Consider the following 25,254-nt stretch of genomic DNA (forward strand, 5'->3'; position numbering starts at 1 on the left):
CTTGATATAAAAGAAAGAAAATATACCCATAGCTAACAGTTTATAATGGAGCTAGGAAACAGGACAATATTTTAATTATTCTTAGTTCAGGCTTGAAGATGCACCCAGAGAGATATATTAGAGAAATCACACTAATAACTAACACATGTTTAGCATTTACTGTGTGTCAGGCATTGTTCTAAGTGCTTTACATATATTAACTCATTTAATCCTCCCTGTAATTCTATGAAGTAGATACTAGAATTGTCTTCATTTTATTGATGAGGATACTGAGGCACAGAAAGATTAAGCAACATATCAAAGTCACATGGCTGGTAATTAGTTATGGTAAAATGGGAAATTTGGTCTTTGTCCCCAGTTCCTGGTACAGAACAACTGAAACTGTTGGAATTTCCTCAGTGATAAGGGTGATAGGAGAGTCTTTTGTTCTAATGAGGTGACTCTTGGCAGGCCACTAGACAGCTTAAGTATGAAGCTGGTCACCAGAAAGAACAAGACTTGATTAAAAGGTTGGAACTTTCAGCCCCACCCCACAATTCCTGGGTAAGAGGCTATAGTCTGCGTCACCAATGCCTATGGACAATGATTTAGTCAATCATATGTATTTAATGAAATCTACATGAGATCCCTAAACAATGGGTTTCAGGGAGCTTCTGAGTTAGTGAACACATCCACATGCCAGGAGGGTGGCACACCCCAACTCCATGGGGTCAGAGGCTCCTGTGCTTAGGACCCTTCCAGACTCCCACTATGTGCCTCTCTGTTTGGCTGTTTATTTGTATCCTTTACAATAAACTGCTAAATGGAAGCAAAGTGGCTTCCTGACTCCTGTGAGCCATTCCAGCAAATTATTGAATTTGAGGATGGAGTCATGAGACCTCCCAATTTTTAGCCAGTCACCAGAAGTACGGGTGACACAATACTTGTGGCTGGTGTCTGATGTGAGGGCAGGCTTGTGGGACTGAGCCCTTAAACCTTAGGAGTCTGAAACTAATTCCGGGTAGTTGGTGTCAGAATTGAGTTGGATTGTAGGACACCTAGTTGGTTTTGGGGAATTGGAAGAAAACTTCTCATCTGTTGTCAGAAGTGGCATCAGGAAGAACCTGGCAGTAGCAGAGCTGGGATTCAAGTATGTGTGGTCTTGCTTTTAGGATCTAGTGAGCAACCAATGTGTTCCTCAATACCAAAGGATCCAGAAAGCACCCAAAGCAGCAGATAGGGGACCAGTTATGGCAGCAATTGGAAATGTTCTCACTGGTGATTCAGAAGGCTTCACTAGGTGCGAACAGAAAAGGTGGACACATTTGAGAGGGGAAAATCAAGAAGATCAGAGGAAAATACTTGAAGGATTATTAGTGAATTCCAACATAGCAGTTATGTGTATAGAGAAACCGACCTGTCATGTGTTCTGAAGGTGTAGCGCAGGAAATGGGCTCTAAGGGAGGGCTCCTGGGAGGGCGGAAACACACTACAGCCATGTGATGGCTGAGCCTGGGTGTGTGCTCCTGGGAAGACTCTGCCTGTGAAGCATTACTCAACTCAAGGAATTAAAGCTGAACAGTGGAAGCTTTGGACAGATCCAGAGATTAAAAAAAAAAAAATTAAAAATGTAATTTAGAGAAGTATGTTAGGAAAACAAATGTCTGTGCCCAACAGCAGAGAGTGAGCCCTATGCAAGACAGAGAAGGGATGGAACCAGGGAAAGGAGCAGGTTAGAACATTTTAAACTTTGCAGGCTCTGCTGAAAAGAATTTGAGGAACAATGGGAGAGAAACATCAGGGGCGAATCTCAAGGGGAGGGCAGAAAGGAATGTTTCTGCTAATACTGAAGCAGCACCAGTTATTCAAGGCCTGGAACTCCAAGGCAGAGGGAAGGGAGGCTTTGTGGGGAGTGGTGCCCAGGGAAGAAGCCCTGCCCTCTGCACCAACAATGGCCTGCTTCAGGATTTGAGCTTGACTCCAATTGAGACAAAGGAAAAGCCCAGAGAAGGTCATGGGCTGGAGGAATTCCAGAGAAGGAAGCAGCAGAGGTCACAGTGGTACAGGGATAAACATATCTAGGATTAGGAATGCAGGGTTTAAAGGGAAATGGAAATCAAGATAAATCTCAAATATGTATATGAATACCAAGGGGGAGGCGGGAGCCTCAAGTGAGCCTGTGGACTGGAGAGGACCCATTTTACATTTTTGAATTTTTCACAAAGACATGAATATTTCAAAGGTCATTCTCAGAGAAAGGAGGCAGAATGCATAGATCGGATTGTTTCCCTCAGGATATAGGAAGCAGAGTGCAAAATTAACCTCTTGTTAGTGGCTGTTTTTCAACATTCTATTTGATAGTACTCAACTGGCATTGTAAAGACTGAAATAAAAATTGTATTTTTGCTTTTTCACGTGCTCTCTGTCTTTCCTGCTTCCTCACCAAGTTTTCAAATCTCTTCTATGGTCATTTGTTACCACTGGTCATGTTCCATGCTCTGGGTTCTGGAAACGTAATTGTGCTGTAGGAGTCTGAGCTTTGCTGTGTTTTCTAAATTCTGTGGGTCAGGCCAACACTGGGATATGGTTCAAATGCCTACTAAGTGACTTTCTAGAAAAAAATGGGATACTAGAAAGATTCAAGTTTGGATTAATTGAACTTTGGAGGGGGCAGAATGATTTTCCTCATTTCAATATAAGAGGCCAGCTGCTGCTATAGAAGGCAGGCCTTCGACTTTACTTCTGGCAATGGAGTGAGGGTGTACTGGCTGGGAATGAACACAGCAGGAGGAAATTGGAGACTGTGGAGTTGTAGATTAATATTCCTTTGAATTTTAATTTGAAAGAGAGGAACCTAGGCATGGTGGCTCACGCCTATAATCCTAGCACTTTGGGAGGCCAATGCAGGCAGACTGCTTGAGCCCAGGAGTTCGAGACCAGCTTGAGCAACATGGCAAGACCTCATCTCTACAGAAAATACAAACATTAGCCGGGTATGGTGCATGCCTGAAGTCCCAGCTACTTGAGTAGCTGAGGTGGGAGGATCATTTGAGCTCAGGGAGGTCGAGACTGCAGTGAGCCATGTTCGTGCCACCTCACTCCAGCCTGGTGAAACAGCAAGACCCCGTCTCAAAAAAAAAAAAAGAGAGAGAGAGGAGGATAACTCTGGTGAGCTATGTCGTGTGACTGGGCATTGTGGGAGAGAGTGAATTTTGGCTGAGGGTACAGGAGAACCTGGATATTAATGAATGCACCGTTTTGATCTATCTAGAAGCATCCAGAAATAAGAGCTGCATTGTCTTTTGCATGGGTCCTGGGAGGATACACAAGGACAATGATTCTCCAAAGAATGTGGTCCTGGGCAATGCCACTGCTATAACCCTTTACAACCTTCCTTACCTCACCTCTACCATGCCCAAGGTGACCTCAGAAGTCTGCCTAAGGCTGGAAGCCATAGGTTGAATCACACTGGCCTCGGTGGTCAGCAAAACCACTTACTTCTTTGTACACTATAGTAGCTTTTATGCAGGAATGAGAGGGAACTCCCCAAAGCAGAACATCATTCCTGATTCAAGGATCCAGATTAAAACAACCTTCTTGAACTTACCCACTGAATGATTTGATAAGACTAGGTTCTTGTGCCTCTCTCCACAATGGATGTTTCCAGAAGGAAGGCTATATTCTGCATACGAAATGGTGGTCAGTAAAATTGACATTTTTTTGCATGTTTAAAAAAAAATTTTTTTTTAAATTTAAAAGGCTTATCAAAGTAAGCAGTGGGAGTGGAGAAGGAACAAAGGAATCTGTAACTGGTTGTAATCAATTAGTTGCAAACACGACTGCACTTGGACCAGTCATGTCTGTTTTTGAAATGGGGATTTGGCCAGGTGTGGTGGCTCATGCCTGTAATCCCAGTGCTTTGGGAGACCAAGGCAGGAGGATCACTTGAGGCCAGGAGTTCGAGACCAGCCTGGCCAACATGGTGAGACCTCGTCTCCACTATAATTACAAAAATTATTTGGGCATGATGGTGCATGCCTGTAATCCAAACTACTTGGGAGGCTGAGGCAGGAGAATTGCTTGAACCCAGGAGGCGGAGGTTGCAGTGAGCAGAGATCACACGAGACACTGTCTCAAAAAATAATAATAAAATAAATAAAAATAAATAAATAAAATGGGGATTTGGTGGAAGTCTAGTCTATAAGGATAGCCATGTACAAATCTATGGTTTGGGAGAAGGGGTGAGCGTATGAGATTTTGTGATTTTAAGGGGTTAGACCTACACTTTACCATACTCTTTAAGATGACTGCTGGCTGCCAGACTTCATTCTTCCAGCTAGCAGTAAACATGTCAGTGTGACCCGAAGATGGCAACAAGGTGGCCCTAAGGTACTGCAGCTCTCCCTTCCTAATGACCACAGGCTTGGTGCTAAGGCACACTAGAAAACAACATTTGGAGAACGTCGGAAAAAAGGGGTTGTTTCTCTCGCATTCTTACATTTCTATAGAGGTGGAGACTTCTGTTTCCTCTACTTTAAGTGGGCAATATTGGATTGGAAGTCTCTGGCCCCTGTTAAATCCCTCTCTTGATCTTCTTTGTGAAGAGTAATCAAGCCAAGTGTGGAATGCTGACATGGAAATGTCTCTACTGAAAGTGTGTCCAGTCAATGAAACAGCTATAGATGGGCTTGTCTTTTGCTCTTCCTTATCCCATCACTAGGTGTGATGGACAGAGTCAGCTGTCCACAGAGTTACTGTGTGCAATTGTTCCCAGGAAGTGGCTGCCTAGCCAGGGACTACTTTTCTAATCCCCACGCCTACCCCTAACCCTTGCATTTAGGAATATGAATGGAAGTCTTGGTCAAGGCTTTCAAGAAGTGGGTGGGCCTTCTTCACACCTTTTCCCTTCTGTGGGCTAGATGTGAAAAGCTACAGATTCTTGGAGGATGGATGAGCCACAAAGTAGAAGCAGCTAGATCCCCAAATTACTTCAAGGAGAGGCAATGACCAGGGACATTTGCCTTAGGCTATACCCTAAGTGAGAAATAGCTTGTATTGCATTTGAGGCAGTATACATTTTTGGTCTGTTTCTTACATCTATTTAGTACCACTCTAAGTAATACACTAGGTGGGTGAGTTAGCCCCTAATTTTCCATGCAATTGAAAAAGGAAGTAATCGGAGCCTGCTTGCTCCCGTAAGTATATTCCAATGTTTAGATTTGAAGAGAGAACACGAGTCCTCCATTTTGGCTTCTGGTGACACTCACCAACTCAACATCAGCATATAGCTGTAAATTTTGGAGGCCAATGGGCACTTAGTTTGTCCATTAATAAAAATGATAATTTGATTCCCATAGGCTGGGGATGCTTTGATCTAGTTTCTATCATTTAGAATTGTGATTGGGATAAGTGATTGTTACCTCAACTTTCAATACATACTCGTCTCATAGAGGATCTGGACAGAGCCTCATAGGAGAGCTACAGCATGAAAATGAGAATGTAATGCATGTGATGGCCCTAGAGTAACATGTCAAAAGGCAGACAAGGAGGTCCATCCCACTCTATGGATGGGAAGATGGTGTTAAAGACTTGGGCACAGACTTAGGTGCGGAGGCCTGGTATTCCAGCTAGAACACTGGGGACACCACACTCTGTAACACATCGAAACCTCAAAGGTCAGGGGTTCAATATGAGTGCAGACTATTGGAAGAGATGCTCCTTTGGGATGGTAGGCATAACAGATGGTAGAGATGCACATCTGTTGGGAGTAACGTCTATCACACTCCTGAGAGCCTACAACTGGGTATTATTTGTAACCTAGATTCCTTCCCCTGAAATATCTCTTGGGAACCACAATTTTTCTTATGACCAGATCACAGCAGACAAAGAGAAGAAAAGGAGAATCACTGGGCAAACAGCCATGACTTAGGAACTTAGAATTTATTATGGAAAATACTCCTGGCATTTCTCTGAACTGGTGCTTGGTGGATGGCTGCCAGTTGCAAGCAGACAAGATGGGGTGCTCTGTCCCTCTGTAATACAGCTATTGTTTACCCACAAATGATCCTTTCTTCCTTCCTTCTTATTTCCTGAGTGAAGAAGGTGGTCCATAAGGTCTCTGCCCCACCACCATAGTATGTAGACCTTTCAGTGATTAGGGCAACAGTTTAAACCATAATCTACACTAATGCAGGCCTAGTTTGGGGAAAGAGAAGTTGCCAGCATGTAAGAAAAGAAATGTGCACAAAATACAAGTATTTTTTTTTTGCAACAAAAGAAACTATTTATTTGGAATATGCATTACCAGTACAAATTAGGAGACTGTAAAACCTACACCGTGTTAGTATCATTAGAGAACACAAAAGTTCAGTTGGAATCAAAAGGGACAGAAGCCTGTGCTCTCACAGAAGCAGAAAAGCTTAAACTTTCAAAACCAAAACAGAGCAGAGCTTTGCAGGTTTATATTCTGAATAATAAGAAAAGGGGAGGGGTAGGGGGAGAATAAAACCAACAACCAAAGGAAAGCATTTCAAATTGAAAATGCCAAAGAACAGAAGTAATAAGAGAGAAAAGGAGAAAAACATTGAATGTTTTATTTTAACAAAAGAAAAAAAAGTTTACAAAAAATAAAAGATTCCAGGAAGCTTTGAGCTAGGGATTGAAACCATAAAGGTGATGTGAAAAGCTCATCATTATTTTGTTGTGACTTCAAGAGTACAAGTGTTCAGGTAGAAATATTTCCTAAAGCGTTGCTCCACAATTCTGCATTCTTTCTTTACTTTTCTTGCTTAAGTTCTGACCACTTTCTGAACATAATTTGTTGAATAATGGTATTTAAAATGAAATTTTTCCCAGATAATATGGCTTTCTTTTTTCCTCTAATAAAAACATTCCAAATCAAGCCAGTTTTGCAATTTGCTTCAAGCAGCTGCCTAAGTCAGAGGTTACTAAGAGGTGTACTCTGTGAAGTAAACATAACCTCTTAGCATTAAAACTACAGCATTGAGCCTGGCCCAATATCTCATTAACTCTTCATCCAAAACCAGGACTCAGCTGGCAGACTGGCCCCAAGGACTTCTTCCTGCATGTAGTTTACTTAACCAATGGCGCCCATCATACCAGCATCTCCTGCGGGACTCTCCTGGAAGTAAAGGCCTCTCTGGTTGGAAGAGGCCTCATGGAATGTAGTTATTAATTAGGGAGAAATAAAACAAAGTACTTGGCTGTGATAATCAGAATCAAAAACAGCAAAAACCTTTCCTGATAGCATAAAAAGTTCCCTTGGACTAAATGTTTTGAATTTTTAAAAGGCTAAAAGGAGAAGTATGTCCCTGATTTTATTTTTCTCAGGGACTGCATGAGTGTCACACTCTCTGGAAATGCAGGTGAGCAACGAGACATCAACATGGGCTTGATCTTTGCTTTTGGCATTAACTGAATTCTGAAGCAAAGTAGAAGAACAAGCCTACTTGTTCTTACTACTCTGCCCAAGTCATCTTTTCACATCACCTTGTATACATATTGAAGAAAAACAGCAAGATCATAATCCTGACAATTAAAAAAAGCCCCCCCAATAAACAAAACCAAAAATAACACAAAACAAAACATTTTTTTTTTGTATTTTTAAGAGCAAGAATAAAGAAAAGAAAAGAATTTATTTCTGGGTCTCAAAGTTAATAAACATAATAATGTGTTAGGTTGTACCTATTATGCTCACTATTCCAACCTTTTTTTTTTTTAGTTTACAAAATGAATTACTGTCACTTTTAAACATTGTGAAACAAGAAATGGATGTGCACAACTCGACACTTTTCTAGCATTCTTGAACTAATTCACAAATGCAAGAAAATAAAAGAAAAATGAGGGAAATGATGAATGTAGGTAGTTTGGTGTTAAAAACTAATGCAGGAATGATGCGCATTGTCACAGAAAGAAGAGGGGAAATTCCCCATCCTGTTTTGCGTGCTATGAGGGTCATTTTTAAAATTTTTATTATAAACACTATTAAATTCAGACCGCTTTTTTGGTTTTTTTTTTTCTTTATCTGAATATACAAGAACATTCATTATCAAATGTTCATCATCAATACTACAAAGAACGAGACACAAGTCGCAAGAAACAATGGAAAATGTTAATAAAGCTGAAAGAATCGTTGAGTATTTTTTTGTTTTTTTTAAAGTTTTTTTTAAATTTGAGTTTCTGTAGTTTCATCTTTTTTGGTATCGAAGTCAGGTTTTTCTGGGCAGAAAAACAAAAAGCAGGAAAGAGAGAGACAGAGAGAGAAAGATGTGTGAGAAAAGACAACCAGCAAATAAAGAATCACCACCATAGCAAAATAAAACATAAATTGAAAGAAGGTGCCACTTGGCAAATGTACTGCACGGGCGTCAATTCCACGCCAGAGGGAGGAGGAATTAGGGATGAAAAGGAGGAGATAAGGAAGAGTTACAAGGTGGGCAAACCCAGGGTCTAGTATCATTTCTCAGGGGAAATTCGCTGTCGGGGAAAATGGAGCACTCCCACATCTATTAGAAAATGAAGAAATCCTGGGGTGCATCTTGCTATCTGTAGGACTGGCCTCATGTGAATTCCCAGGAAGCTGTGTTTCCAGAGGCATGCTCTTTCCAAACCCATCCTGCTGCTCTCAGTGTTCTCCTGCTTCGCCTAATGTGGACAGATCTCACGGATGCCACGTTGGAAGTCGGAAGTGATAGTGGGCTTGCAGGGGGTGCCGGGGGAGGTGCTGGGTATAGAGAAGACTAAGTGAAATGCTGGTTGGGGAAAATGCTGTGAAAGGTGATCATCAGTGAAAACTACTGCCCGGAGAGAAACTGCCTGTGCAAATGTAGCACTGTTCTGATCTTTTGCATTAACTTAACATGGCAATTATTCAGGCCACATCTGGAGTCACTCTTCTTGTTTCCAAGAGAACCCTTTTGTCTCTCTTTCGTACTTTGCCCTAAGTCAAGCAAATGTGATCCAACCATGTTCTTGTGTGGGTAGTTTCATTATATTCCTGCCACTAAGATGGAGTTCTCCACTGATTCTAATCACTATGAAGTTGTCACAAAAATGCTCCTTCTAGGCATCTGTTCTGATTAGGGCAGAAGTTAGTAGACACAACCTTTCCAGTGCCTTTTAGTCATCAAGGCATAATTTCATTTTGCTAAATACTTAGTTTTTGCATTTCCTTCAAATACACATTCCCTCGAGTTTCTTCAGTGGCATCCCCTGCTCCCCTGAGCACACACAGTGTTTTCTATTCATGACTGTAGTGCCAAGCAGAATTTCCATGTTCTTGCTAGCTGCCCATTCTCACCCCTCAGGGTCTCATACTTCTCCCTGGAAGCCTCCCAAGCAGTCAGTGTGACAGGGACCAAGTATGTACAAGGCAACATATTGGGTTCAAGTGCAAACTAAGGGAACCAGGGCCTGTTTTTCTAGTTTGGAAGTTTTTCTTTATCCTAAGAAACCAGACAGACCAAAACCAAGAAGATCAACAATAACTCTTCTCTTTGTCATCACGGTGATGACATCAAGGTACTGATATTAACCAGAAGTTACAACAAGAAAACCATTTATTGTCCCTAGATGGCATGAACCCGTTTATTTCAGGGACATTACTTCCCCTGACTTCGCATTTACAGATTGGATATGAACAAAATCAACTTCTCAGCCTCTCACCAGCCTCTTAGTAAGCCAGGCATAACAGTTCCCGTCTCACAGATGAAGAAAATGAGGCACCAAAATATTTGACCACCTCCCACTTAATCAAGTGATAGAGCTGCCATCTTTATAACTGGTAGGGTTGGCTATGAAGATGGTGAGCTCAGGTGACTTTTGAGAATAGTTTTCATGTACATGCTATTTTCTCATGTATTTTTAGTACACGCTGTGTTCCCAGGGAATAAAAATCACTGTGATGATTTCAATGAAAACATTACCTTCCCTTTCCCCATGATTCTCAGGTCCTCAAATGAAGCTAGCAAAAGTCACATGAGCCACGTTCTTATACAACTCTTTCCTCCAGAGCAATAGGTCAGGACCAAGAACATAGTGTGGTATAACATTTTGGAAAATTAATACAGTGTGCCTAATATAAAACAAAAAATTAAACAGAATCAAGTCCATTAAAGACATTGTAAGTACTGTATGTGGCTCCCTGAGTGCTCCAGAGGTGGTGGGAACAAGAGTAGTTTACACTGGAAACCTGGTCTTCCTCATGATCAGGTCCTGTGTATGCCATTCTGGTAAGTGCACGCTAGTGGGCCTGCAGGTCCTGGAAGCCCCAGACACATACTGCTTCTCTGTGTCAGTGACCTTCACTTAGAGTCACTAATTCCCTCTCTCGGGCTCATAAGGTATAGTGCTACAGTTATTAATGTAGGTAATTGTATATGGCATCTCGGGAAAGTGAAGATGTGAGATGGTACATGTGCCTACATGTGCATGAACGTGTGTGTCTATGAAGGCATAGTTGAGGTTGAAGGGTTTCACGATAAGAACTTTCTATTCCTTGCTGATGCATTCATCACCATGCCTAACTCAGGCCCAGTTTTGCAATAGGTTCTAAATATTGCTTTCTGAGTGCTGAATGGTCTCCAAAGACTGTGCCTCTGAAACTGAGAGCTATTGCTAGCAGGATAAGAAAGCCTGTAGGAATTCTCCACCTGTTGTTCCCGTGTCCTTCCCTGCTGCCTGACTTCCTGCCCGGGAACCAACCTAGTGGAGATGAAACTGAAAAATGTGGCACCTTTAGAATCCCAGCTATGACAGTCCCCAGTGAATAGCTGGGGCTAGGAAGGAAGAGGAGGAAAGTGTTCCAATCAGTACTGTCCCCAGGGAGGAAGAGCAAGAGGAAGCAGGGAGGCCTGGAATGAGTAGGGCAATGTGGCGTATTCCTGCTAAGAGGTAGTGAGAGTAATAAGAGAAACAGAGAAGGATTGCCTGTTAACATAGGGAGTGAGGGATTCGAGTGAGGTAAATTTGGCTCCTCAAACCACCAGCATGAAAACGTACAAACACTTTTATTATTTTCTTTGTAATTTTTTTCCTCTTTAAATTCCTCTAATTGTTGAAAATATCCTTCAGTGATATGAGAGAGGGCGGGGACCCCGGGAGTCTAGGACAGAGGCACAGGGGCAGGGCAGATGACGAAAACCAGGCTGACAGCTGGAGGCAGGGAAGGGTGGCTTCTACCCAGAAAAAAAAGGGAAGAGAGTATAAAGAAGTGTCCAGATTGGCTGAAATAGCATCCCAAAGAAGAGAAGAGAAGGAGACTCTTATTGTGTTTGCTGATTGCTTCGACCTCCAGTCTGACCGCTTCAGCGTTGGGAGAGAAACCCTCCCTCCTGCCCCTGCCCCAACTGGGGCACAGGGTCAGCCGGGATGCGATTGCTGGGAGATCAGTTGGAGGTATCAGAGTGAACACTGCCAGGGCCTTCTGTAGGGGAGGTCACTGATGAAGGGGTAGTAGCATCCTGCCAACCTCCATTAGCCTAGAAGGGAAAAAGGGAGAGAAGTCAGTCCTCTGAGATTGGGTGGCTGTTTTCAGCAGACAATGACAATGAGGCATCTTGTGTAAAGGACCTAGCATAGTGCCTGGCACATGGAGACACTCATCAAATGGGCAACTATAACTGTGGGTGATAATATTGCCCCCACCCTCAAATAAGTTTGGGTCCTCCCAGTGAGCCTCTGGATATGATGTTAATACCTCCCACTAGTATGATGTGTTTATACTTCCCAAAGACTCTGTAATTAAGTCCCAGCCAGCAGTGAAATGACAGCTGTCCTGCAGGTCAAGGGACTCAAGTTTTGGTTCTGGCTCTGGCAACAACTAGCTAATGTCGATGGTAAAGCACCTTCACCTATTTGACCTTAGTCTTCTTTTTTGAAAAATAAGAAGGTTGGCTCAAATGCTTTCTAGGGTTCTTTCTGACGCTGGATGTCCCATGTATTTATGGGATTCCAGGTATTTGTTCTGCACAAGGTTCTATACTAGATGCTTGTGGGTATATAATGATGAGTGAGATGTAGTTCACGTGTTCAAGGAGGGAGATAAGCCCACGAATGAACTTATAAATCAAGGCAGAACCTAATAAATGATAGAGTCCCATTGCTATGAAGTTTCAAATGAAAACAACATCACATTTTGTTGCAATATCAGGAAATACTTCATAGAGGGAGCACTCTTTGAGGTGAGTTTTGAAAAGTACAGAGGCTAATTCAGGTGACTATAACAGATACAACAATGGTGCCAAGGCCATAAGGACTAGTTTGTGTGAATATATCCAGAGAGGTGGTGAGACGGGAAGGTATAGGCTTGATCAATATTTGGAGATCATTTTACAAGACTCTAGATCCAGGAGCATCCCAACAATAAAACTGTTAAAACTGTTCTAAAAAAATCTGTTTAGTAACCACCCCTTTCAAAAAAATCCCAGCACTAAAATAGTTGAAGAATGCTTTGCTATAGTGGTTAATTCGTGATGCATAATTCATGATTGCTTATATGTTTTAAAGCATTGAAATATAAGTGTGCTAAAATGCCTTTCCCCCCTTCGATTACTGTGTTCCTTTGTAGTTCATGTTGAACAGATCAGGTCTGAGACATCCCTGGTAAAATGTTTTCTATTGTACTATCCTCTCATTCTCTGAAAAATTTGGGGGAGATGGGGCAGGTATTATTGTTGCTGTTTGGGAGGGAGCACCACTTCAACTCTTGCATACTCCATGGCACCTGGAGAGTGCCTGGCACTTGATAGGTGCTAGAAATGTCCGTTCCCATTTTATTCATCAGAGAGCAGAGGTGCAAGAGAAAAGCAGGTGTCCCGGTTCACGACTGAGAACACAGGCCTTGAGATCTTTGAATTCGGGCTCCATTTTCTCTGCGCTTTTCAACCACTTGGCTTTCTTTATCATTGGCTCACCCAAATGATGCTCCAATTTTCCCAGGAAAGCCAGGCTTTTAATTCAAAGCAGCTCCTACCAGTTACTTCAGCAACAGGGTAGGTTTTGTTCACACCTCACTGAAAAGCAGATCTGGATACCAAGAGGGCATCCTGAGCAATGCCAAGAACACCGCTCCCCAATCTTGGGTCAGCAAATAACTGCTCTCAAGTTCCAATCTCCCATCTCCTAACCCAATCAAGTCACTCCTCTCACTCCTTTTCTCTGTTGGAGGACATTTCCCCCTGCTGTTTGTGATAAACAGATTAGACGGAGAACAATAAGGAGGAAAATAATTCTTTCTGTCATAACAGAAAGCTTTTCCAACTTTTGGGGGCAAAGACTCTGTAGTATAACCAGAATCAAGAACAGAATTCATTCAAATTCCTAATGAAAGTCTGCCATAGGGGTGATAATATTGTAGCCTCCCATCCCAACCAGGAATATAGATTCTGGTGCCATTTTAGGCTGACTAAGAATGGCGGCCACGTTCATTTTTCCCAAAGAAGATCCTTTAATGTCATTTTTTAAAATAAAAATAAGATATACTTATCGATAATATTTGGGAAATTAGAAAGCATAAAAAACAAAATATACAGCATGCATCCATAATCCTACTACTTGGGGAAAATTATTCAGCTTTGATGACACACATAATTGCTTTGGTATCTGTTTCTCCTACTCATTTTTATATGTGAATGTTTACCAGATAGATATTTAGATAGATAGATAAGTAGACAGACAGGTAGATAGATAGGTAGGTAGGCAGGTAGACAGATAGGTAGGTAGACAGACAGGCAGGCAGGCAGGAGTGTATCTGTAGGGGCAGGAGGTAGGGGTCCTACTTTTTAGAGGAAGCACGTCACACTGGGGAATGCAGCAGGTTCCCGAGATAAGAAAATCTGGATTTCCAAAGCACAAAGATATTTGGAAACAAAGTGTTTCAGGAATAAAAATGACTCAGCAGTACAGACATTTAAGAAAACTTTTTTTTAAAGTTTTTAAGTTTTTAAGTTTTTAAGTACAATGTCATGAAGTAGAGTAAAATTCTGGTAAAAAAAAAAAAAAAAAAGAAAGAAAGAAAGAAAGAAAAAAGGCATGTATCTTAGAATCACCCTGGTATAAAATAAGCAGATAAGGAAGCTCTATGAAAGCAGTGAGCGTACATGTCATAGGTCATGGAACAATGGAGTTCTATTACATTGCTCACAAATCACCACTCTATCATTTTAGCCATGACATAATTCCATTAAGATAACAATAAGTGGTGCAAAAAATGAAGCCATTAGTAAAGAAAATTAGTTCTGTGGTGTTTCATTAAGAAGGAATTGACAAGGCATTCTATATTGCCCAGAAGGTTCTGGGAGACTTCTTGAGTCATCCCAGACCTGAAATAACTCAAATAGTAAAAATTTGATCTCTTTTCTTTAAAAAGTTCTGTTTTCTCAGACCAGTGTGTAAGATGTTAGGGGGTACAGAGAACCCACAGATGGGAGAAACAGGAATTATTTCAAGCTGATCTCAAAACCAGCATTATATTATTCTAGTTGACCTAGTGAAGAATATATAAAACCTTCTAGCTAAAAGAAATACATTAAACAAAACCTCTTTCACTCCCCTTTTCTCCACTCCCCCTCCAACCATAAACATGCACACAGATACATACACACACACACACACACACACACACCCTCAGATTTGGTGACCATCCATCCCAGTTTGCCCAGGACTTTCCCATGTTAGTACCTAAAGTCTCAGATCCCAGTAGACCCCAACAGCCTGGGCAAAATGAGACTTTTGGCCACCCTATTCCAGGATATGCCAGCTATGACCTCCCACTTCTCACCAAATTTAGGACATTGTAGCCTATAGGGTTTAAATTAGAGAAACACAAATACTTTTTAGAAGAAGCATGTCATGCTGGGGAATGTGGAAGAATTCTTTTCTCTAGAGGTGCTTTATAGGACGGTATATTATTTGCTGCTGTTACTGCTAAAACCATCATAAGATAGAAACTGCAAGCAAACTCAAGTTAACTGGGTTTCCTGTAAATCACTTCGGCTGCTTCAGCTGTATCATTCTAGCTGTAATGGAAGACGTTCAGAGGCTGCACCGTCTTGGGAAACAGCTGACCTCGCTTACTGCCATGTTAACCCTGGGGAGCAATTCCTTCCCTCTACCTCGACTGTGGGTGAATATTAAGTAGGAAACTCCGCCTTTGTGTGTTTATTTATCTCTGGGCAGAGTGAGAGGAGAGGATGCTTCCATTAACAACTGTGCGGTGGGTGGGGGCGGGGTGGAAAATAAGACTTTTATTTTTATTTTTTTTCTGCACCTCAGCTTCCCTCTCTACTTTCTGATGCAAACAATTCTTTATAATGAACACACCCTTAGAAATGCTAATGTCATAAACCACACGGAGGGGTCACAGGGTGGGAGGTAAAATCTGCAAAACCAAAGGTACCCTTTTAATTGCTAAAAACATTTTAGTGGAAGAGTGTCTACATTTGCACTCAGTTTTATATAGGTAATTCTGTGGCCTGTGATGCAACACCTGGGAAGTGTGACCCAATGTAACTTTTAATTCTACCAGATGAAGCCTAAGCCAGCAGAGCAGGCTCAACCTGGAGCTCACCAAGAGAGAAGCTCATAGAATATAAAACTAAGATAAAATATAGCAGGTTCCCAAGATAAGAAAATCTGGATTTCCAAAACACAAAGATATTTGGAAACAAAGTGTTTCAGGAATAAAAATGACTATTTACTCTATGGTCTACCCTAAAGAATTTGGCATATAATTTGATATACACCAAATTTTGCTAGAACTTCACCTAAAAGGTAATGCAAAACATGCCTGTCTGAGGAGGTAGAGGGAGCTAGCTCTTGAGCCAAGGATGGGGCAATGGCAGATGGGAAAACCCACGTGGTTTCTCCTGACAGGACACGGGACACAGAATTGCAACCAAAACCCTGCCTTTTCTCTACCACCCTCCTTGAACCAGAACGGGGACCACAGATAGTTGCTTCTCCCTCCCTGTTGTGGATCCAGTGCTGCTTTTAGCCCTGAGCAGCGGCTGCAGGGCTGAGAACCACCTGCCCCGTCTCCTCTTTTTCCCACTCTTCCTCTGCGATTACCTTAGCAGCACACCGTTGATGCAGAGAATTCATCACCTGATGTGACAGCCCAAGCAAGCCTGGCACTAAGAAACTCTCATTTGCAACCCAGAAATACGCTGAGGTGCCACAAACCGGCTGATGTCAGCACAGAGTGGAGCTAGATCTGCATATGGGCCAGATGCCATTACTAGAGATGCCTTCAGCGTGGGTGAGGAGCTGCACGTGCTCCAGCCCCTCAATCACCCAGTCACTGTTGGGAACGGCCGGGAAGAAAAACAGAGACACGGATGCATCCTCTTTCCCTCTCTATGCAAACACACACAGAGCCACTATATATCAGGGAGACATCAGCTCACACAGTAGAGGTCACATCCTAGATTCATCATTCTTCTATCAAGCTAGAAGAAATATGTCTTCCTGATATGCTTAACACTTTCCCAAGATTACACAGACAGCACTTTGAAAAGATGCTATTGGAAAGCCCCCTTAGGGACGTCAAAAGATTCAAACTTTCCTGGGGAATTTTACAGTGGAAAACAGATCCAGGCCCGGTCTGGGTATTCCTCCAGTCCTATCTCTAGCTGCCACCAGAGCTATCTTTCAAAAGTGTCATTCTGTGCATGTCATCTCCCTGTTGAAATCTTCAATGGCTACCCATTGGCCTCAAGATGAGGTTCAATGTCCTCAGCAGCTCTGCCACAGCCTTGATCTTGCTTACTTCCCCTATCAACACAATTATTTACATTCCCATGAATTTCCCAGGACAGAGCAGCCATCTCATGCCCGCTTCTTTCCCCTTGAATGCCGTGCCCTCACTCCTCCAATTACATCTCACTCACACCTTGGCTGCTTTGTAAGACTGAATTTGAATATCTTTGCACATCCATCTGTCCCCTGGCCATGCTTTTTGTTTCTTCCTCCTGCAGGCCCCCAGTTCTAAGTATGTGCCTCTGTCACAGCACCATGTGCTGCTGTATTGCGTGTGTTCCTTCACATGTCGGTTTCACCTACCCGACCATAAAAGCAAGGGTGTGGAATTTATCTTTTATTCCAAAGTGCCCACCACAGTGCCCGACACATCACCGATTTTGATAAATGTTTCTTGGAGAGGCATAGGACGAAGTAAAGAAACACTTGGTGGCACTGTGACATCCATCCCCCAACATGGGCATGGAGAGACATATGGCATCAGATCCCTGACCTCCATAATTCATTCCAACTATATGTAAATAGCTGTGTACACCTAGAAAATACTCAAAAGACAGAGCAGAAGCACTGCCAAGTTTCTGGGTAACTTTAATCTTCAGGCAGTGAACGTTTCTCTTACTAAACTGGCATCAGGGAGATTTGGTGCTTCATAGCTTATCCCAAACAAGCAATGATAATTAATATTTATACTGTTTTGTTTTGCGTTTAGGGAAAGCAATTGAGAAGGACACTGGAACCTGACAGTTGCAGTGCCACAGCTTAGCACACCATCTTAACAAGGAGTGTTCTCCAGAAAGGCACAAGGAGAAGACAACCCATCCTGCATCTGTATCCCAGTTACCACCCTAAGCACAGTGGGAATTGCAAAAATGCAAAACAGACATAGTCTCCTAATGGCCTGTTGTGTCCTTGAGCCCCTATCTTTTCTCTCTCCGGTGTGAGACCCATATACAGATTCAGCTTCCCTCTTAGGATCTAGGAATGACATTGCCAGATAAAATATGGGATGCCCTGTTACACTGTAATTTTATAAGTATATCCCATGTAGTATTTCCATTTGCTAAATCTGGCAACCCTATATGGGAATAACATGTGCTCTCAGACAGAAGAAATTTTCTTCTGGCCTAGTTTGGTACCATAGGTAACTCAGAATCAATTTTGCCACTTGTCTTACTTGGACATTTTGCATCAGTGTCTTCATATAGGAACTTCTTTCTTGTGGTTGAGACCATCTCTACCAAGCTTATGCCTAGCTTTGCTTAATTTTCTGCTATTTATTACAGTTCCTTAAAGACCGAGAAAGTGACTTGCTCTTGTTATTGGAATACTGCTCACCAACTACTACCTGCCATCATACTTCCCAGAAGCCAATCCTCTGCTTGGATTAACTCATGCTGCTGGCTCTAGGATTCCTGTTTCCATAGTCCTTTGACTGCCAGGGTATCCTCTCTAATTGCCACCTACCACTAGGTTAGCCCCTGGTGGCTTCACATCAATGCCACACCACCAAACCCCTCTCTAGTCTGGCTCCCATCAAGCCTCTTGAATCCTGAGATCTTGTTTATAGGTCTCTATGTTCAGAAAGATTAGCAGTGCAATGCAATCAGCCATTCCTGGTGGAGAATAGAAATCCTTGCTGCAAAGACTTTTGTAGTTTACGCTGCTGCAAACAAATAATAATTTTTCATTGTCAAAGTGAGAATCCTTCCTTTACTGTACGGAGAAGTCAAGTGAGAGGATTTTTTTGCCTTTGCCTGTCTATCTCCTCTGGTCTCTACAAATCCGTGTCATCTTTCAAGGCCCAGCTTGAGAGTCACCTTCTTCTTGTAGGTTTCTTCAAGGCACACATCACCCATGTCTCTAGCCTCTAATACCACTGACTTACTGATCCTTCATTTTGACATTTAAAACTACGTGCAACTTTTATTTATCATTTAAAATCTCCAAGTGAGCACCATATGTTTTTGGCTGTAATCACTTAGTTTTTAATTACGTAAATACGTATTCAGTGCCCACTTGTGCTACATACTGGGCATACAGTGGTTGATAAAATAAGTTAAAAAAATCTTATTTCTGCTCTCAAGGAGTTTACTGTTTTGCAGGAAATTGACATTTGCTATATTATCAAAATAATGTATACAGATTCTAGATGGCAATAAGTGCTAGGAGACAGTACAAAAGAGGGACCTCACTTGGGCTTACGGAAAATCAGCCTGAAGGTGAACAGAAAACAGACAAGCCAAGAGTGGGGCAAAGGGAAGCCTTTCCAGAGTCTCCAAGGGACTCAAAGCAGGCCAGAAAGAATGGAACAGGGGAGAACAGTGTAAGTGAAGCAAGACAGGACCGGAGAGGAGAGGACTTAGCCATGCCCAGACTTGCAGGCTACATGAAGCGCTTTGATATTTATCCTCAATGAGATGGTAAATCATTCAACAACAAGCCATTACAGGACTAGGCTCATGTTTGACACAGCAGCTGCTCAATTAAGCACTTGATTGAATGGATGGAGAAATGATGGCTTTGAAGCCTTCCCTTGGTGTCTCGTTCCTGTGAATACTGGATGGCTTGGCTGCAGGTGCCCAGCATAACTGCACAGTTATAGGTCCATCTCTTGCTCTGGATCACAAATACACAGTGGTACACAAATCTAGTGTGAACTCTTACTCCTACTTCTCAGGAGAGAAAACTAGATCTCAGAACCCAGGATTTGCCAGACTTAGTACCCACTGCCTGCTACTGCTTTTTGGACATTTCAATTTTCAAAAGACGGGGCTGTGGGACAATGTGTGGGCTCCACATGCAGAGCACAGCTACTTTGGATGCTCACGGCTAAAGGCAGGTGACTTGTGCTCTTCAGTTCACCTTTGGGAATCCCTATGTTGTTTATTAAGATGCTAGAACATATGAATCACAAGACTGGCCTCAGAAAAGTCCGAGGATTCTAATATCTCCTGCTACTAAGCAACAATCCACCTCATCAAACTTGGTTTTGAACAAGACAAGCTCTGCTCCTGCAGGGCTATGCTTCTGAGGCTGGACCATGGGCAGCACCATCTTGCCAGTGAATATGGCTTAACGTACACTGGCAAGGCAGAGTTCTGGTCTAAGACCTAAGAGTAAGATGGTATATCTGATCCATGTTCACACGGTATGAAAACAAACTCTCTTGTTACAAGTTACTACCTTGAATTTTATCTTGCATGCACCCTAACTGCTAAGGGGTGCTCAGTCACCAACTGGAAGATTCCATCAACTGTAGCACCATCATAGTGTGCCCTCCTGCCAACATCCTAATGCCACATTATTAAAGTGCGCTTGTATAATACATCAACTCTGAGATCAAGATCTACTCTGGCTCCTTCTTAGCTTTATTCTTTTCTAATGAATCTGTTGCGAAGATCCAGGATTAATAATGCCATATAAGGGATCTGAGACACGGGGTGGTTTTAGCTGAGCCTCTCCATAACTCACACAGTATAGGAGATGGTGTGCATTTCCAGGTTTTGGGTTGAGTTGCTTTTCCATTTCTGTTAAAAGTACAAATAGGACAGTTACACATAACGCGTTCATGTCTTACAGACTTAAGGTCCTTAGGCTAAATGGACATACAAGAGGCTAAAGCTTCAAGTTTTATTTTCTTACTTTTCCAAAGGCTATCCTGATCTCCTGGCAAAGAAAAATAAGCTCAGCTTGATTTTAGCTAAACAAAGGTGTCTTAGTGCAGAGAATTCTACTTATATCTGAATAAATAACCTCTGCCCGCACAGCTGCACAAACCAAAACAAAAACACACTTCTAAACATCAACAAACAGCATTCGACAACATGCATAATTTCCACATTTATTATATTCACGTAGAGCTGATATACATTTCGAATGTACTCATAGTACCTAAAGAATATAGACAGACACACAGATGCTACTTACACTAGAAAAGAGTAGCTACGTAACATAAGACAGTTATGCTTCCTCATAAAGCTAAACCTAGATAATTCAAGTAAGGGTATTCTTTTTCTTTTTCAAACTCTCAAGATAAATTATCTGATTGGCTGACCCTATACAGCCCTGAATTCGTCATTTCATTTTTATAACCTTTGATTTTGCTTTGGCTTTGTTGACAAGGCTATTATTTACTAAGAGTACACACAGAGATTGTATACACATCTTAACGGTGAACGGTGGCTACACATGAAATACACACACAGCCAGTATGTGTGAACCTGCCGTCGTGGGGTAAATTTTGAGGCTATTTACCATCACACAGGAAGCTAAACCCCTTACACTTTTCTGACCATCCAAGAGACAGCAATTACCCCAGATTATCAGACCAACAATGACATGCCGTGTAAAGAGAGACACTGAGCCAACTCCACATCCCAAAGACTGGCATATTCAAGTACACTTAGGACATTAATAGCAATTTACGTGCCATCACTGAGACAAAGCCACAAAGGCTCCGTTGGCAGCCTCTTATTTTGAAGCCTATTATTTGTGGGAGTTACAGGCTATAATCACAACAGAAACTTTCAAAACCCTTATCTTCCGTGACGCACCAAATCTATTTCAGAGCCATAATTGCTATGTCACCAGAGAGTTTGCTGCTTAATGCACTCAAATGCCATTTAGTGTTTGCAGGGTCATTACAGCTAACAGAAGGGTTGTGGGGAGATATAGTGGGAAGCAGGCCCAGGCTTGGGGGTGGGGGATGCAGAAAGAAAATGTTGACAAGAATGTACGAGAACGGGGTGCTAGTATCCATTGTGCCAAATTTCCTGATGGGAGGATATTGTTGTTTTTAAAATTCTATTTACTGATGAAATGAAAACAAGAGCTTGAAAACAATCTATGTGCTCAAGAATTTTGAATTCACTTGACACCACCCTAGAAATATTCAGGGGATGCTGGGGGACACCCTCTTTTATTCTGGAATTCTCATCCAAGTGTAAGGGGGTTTGATTTTTTGAAATTTTTATTTTTTTCTTTTTAAAGAGTCCCAGAATCTCTGCAGTAGAAGCCTTCCAGCTGTACTGTGGGTTCAGGAGTCTGCTTTGGCCTTTCTTTATGTGTGCTGCTACGGAATAAGATGGGCAGAGCATATGATGGTGAGATGTCAAAGTTCAACAACTGAGAAGAACGTGTTATCTTACAGATAGTAAAAGAAACAAGGAGACTGATCGAGCATCCAAAATAAAACATCTAGTCACTCAAAATACCATTTTCTTGACCTAAGTGTAGCAAAGGTCATAAGAAAGCTTTTTTAATAGATGTAACTATTATCTCTTCAACCTGGCTATATAAACAAGCCAAGGACTTATTTATTTGGCTTAGGGTCATACTAGGCCTAGGGCAGATCTCCCCCCAAACTTTTCACTAACATATCTCTAGGTTCTTTTAGAAAATTCTTGGGCACTATTTTACAACCTGAGATTTTTCATAGATCAGAAAAATAGAAATGTCAAGCTAGTTCAGATTGTAGGGTTAATTAATTTATTTATTTTAAGATCAATACTGGTATCACTTACAGATCTGCCTTTAGTTTTCCTAGGGCAACAATCCAGCTTTCACTCTGAAGAACTTTACACAGAAATAGGATGAGACTTGGGGCCTTATTCCACAGGAGTCCTCCTCCACTCAGAAATAGAATTTCTTCTATTTACTAAATGCTGGCCAAGTGCAGGAGGATTAATATCCTTATTGTATTATAAGAGTTCTTAGAAATCAATAAGAAAAGAGATGAACATTTCCAGAATATGTACAAAAGGCCAATAAACATATAAAAAATGTTCAATTGCACTAGCAACCCAAGGGATACAAGTTAAAATAAAAACGAGATGCCATTTAATGATTTGATAATTGACAAAGACTGAAAAACAGTTGAGGGTGTGAGGAAATGGAAACTACCAGAAACTGTTAGTGAGAACCATAAATTAATAGAAGTTCCTAGAAGAAAAGTTTACAATACATCACAAAGACTATAAACTTATGCATACCCTTTGATCTAGCAATTCCATTTTTAGAAATTTATCCAAGGAAATAACAGAAAATGTGCATTAAATGTTCTGTACTATAAAGCTTACCACCGTGTTATTAATAATAGTAAAAAAAAAAAAAAACCCAAAATCAAAAGTAGCTAAAATGTTCTATAGTATAAATTGATTAAACACATTGTGGACTTTCCCTATAACAGTTTCCTATGCAGTTATTTAAAGTTATGCTTGAGAAGAATGTTTAATGATATGGAAAATATTCATAACACATTTTTAGTAATATAGGTAGGTAAAAGGAAATGTAACTTTCTTACACCCACATAAAAAACACACTTACACATAAAGTGCTAGAAGGCTATGAGCACAAAGTTAACAGTAAATTTTCTTCTTTGTGGTTTTCCTGAATTCTCCAAATTTTCTACATTAAATACTAATTTGCAATCAGAAAAAAATTTAAAATTTAAACAAAGTGTCTGAAGAAGAGTCCATATCTAACTCATGTCTTTGTTTGGTGTTGCCAATCTCCAGAGGTCATTAGAGAAGAGCAACCAATGCAATTTATAGCCAACCACAGGTCTTAGGAAGAAAGGCTGAGGGAACTCAGACTCTTTTCCCCAGAGAAGAGAAAGTTAGCAAGTGATTTCATAACTCTTTTCAAAATACAACAATAACCTGTGAAAAGTGTTAATAGTTGTTTTTTCCTTTCCATGAAAAATAGGGCTGGCCGGGTATAGTGGCTCACGCCTGTAATCCCACCACTTTGGGAGACTGAAGTGGGTGGATCACCTGAGGTCCAGAGTTTGAGACCAGCCTGTCCAACATGGTGAAACTCCGTCTCTACTAAAAAATACAAAAATTAGCCGGGCGTGGTGGGGCATGCCTGTAATCCCAGCTACTTGGGAGGCTGAGGCATGAGAATTGCTTGAACCCAGGAAGTGGAGGTTGCAGTGAGCCAAGACTGTGCTACTGCACTCCAGCCTGGGTGACAGAGTGAGACTCTGACTCAAAAAAAAAAAAAAAAAAAAAAAAGAAAGAAAAATAGGGCCAATGGAAACAGGCTAAACAACAAGATCAAGACAGAGAGCTGCTCAAGAACAGGCATTAGGTCTCCTTTTCATTTTCTTTGCCTTAATGCCCGACACAATTCTGGGTAATAATAAGTCTCAAGAAAACGTCTGCTAAACAAATGAGTGAATGAGTGAATGAATGAATTATGGATCAAGCTCAAGGCCACAGAGATAACAGCTGCCCCAAAGAAAAGTATGGAAAAGAGAAAAAACAGTAACAGATATCTGAGCTCTGAATATATATATATATATACACACACACACACACATATACATATATACATATATATACCCATATCGAGGGTATATATACACCCATAAAATATTTCTGGCATAAAAATTATAGGGTATGCAATATAAATAAGTTGGAGGTAAAAGATGGGTACCAGTCTGTGGTAAACAGAAAAAAAAAAAAAGTACAAAAAGCCATTTTCTTGTGGAAGAAATTCTCTGGATAATAGAAACACAAAAATACATGTTTGTGGGGGTTCAAGGCAGGCAGAAAATCCAGTCAGAATAGACCGGTTGCTGGTTAAAAAAACATACACACAAAACCCACTGACAACAGGTTCAACTAGGCTCACTTTGAAAAGCATTCATTGAGCACCTACTGTATACCAGGCCTGAGTTGAGGAACAGGATATAAAACTATGATCCTTCTCTTCAGAATTCTATGGTCTAGAGAGGAATGAAAGGTAAGTGTCAGAAACAAAATCCCACTCCAACTCCAGTGTACTAAGTAGTACATAGGCACAGTCTGAAGGAACTAGGAAGTACTTCCAGAAGATAGGCCTGAGCTACGTCACGTAAGATGAGTGGGCTTATGAGATGTTTGCCCACTGCCATAGGTTCTGGGCTATGGATTCTACTGATTGAAAACGTCTTTGCCCCTAACAAAGGTCAATCTTATCTATGACGAGAGAAAAAGAGAATGCTCATTTTATAACGCTAGCCACTTCGGGAACCTGTGATCTGAAGAAAAGTACCAGGGCAGGTACTGGGTGTTTTTCAACTGCAAAAATCACCACATTAGACAAGGAATGAAAATTGATATCTGCAGATCTATTTTGCTTACCTTCAGGTTTTGTTTTTGTTTTTGTTTTTGTTTTTTTAGCGAGGGGAGGGTTATTGCCCTGATGCCTGGCTTTCCCTTCTCTGAACTTTTTTTTGCTTACCCCAAAAATAAATTCCTAATTATTTTAATACACTTGAATTAAAGAAGTTAATGTACATAAAGTGTCTACCACATAGAAAGAAGTCAATAAATGTTAGCTATTAATACAGTTATTAAGTGTCATTTTGGCCTGTTAATTTTCTCTCCTTATTGTTTTTTAATTGTTCTTTAATTTACTGCCTTAAACCACTTCCTTATTTTATTACTACTTGATCTGTTTTTTAATCTTTGTAAGTATCTTCTTAGCTGGTGTTATTTATTTTAACTATTC

General features: G+C 41.2%; 1 protein-coding gene across 12 annotated transcripts in view; it reads right to left on the reverse strand.

Moving 5' to 3' along the window:
* Positions 1 to 25,254, reverse strand: part of PBX1 (PBX homeobox 1) — a 326,500-nt gene that overhangs the window by 27,843 nt on the left and 273,403 nt on the right. For 8 of the 12 annotated variants that reach the window (XM_009436891.5, XM_063795753.1, XM_009436864.5 and 5 more), the window contains one exon: positions 7,616 to 11,477. The exons of 3 other annotated variants lie outside the window; for them this stretch is intronic. Coding sequence is in view for 7 of the 9 variants with exons in the window: in XM_009436864.5 (XP_009435139.1) it covers positions 11,385 to 11,477 (93 nt within the window). In the remaining 2 variants the exon portion in view is untranslated. Of the gene's footprint in view, positions 1 to 6,236; positions 11,478 to 25,254 lie in introns of those variants that run through there. One more of the 12 variants, XM_003308583.6, reaches the window with a different exon arrangement.

This window comes from Pan troglodytes, chromosome 1 (genome assembly GCF_028858775.2).
Source record: "Pan troglodytes isolate AG18354 chromosome 1, NHGRI_mPanTro3-v2.0_pri, whole genome shotgun sequence".
NCBI lineage: Eukaryota > Metazoa > Chordata > Mammalia > Primates > Hominidae > Pan > Pan troglodytes.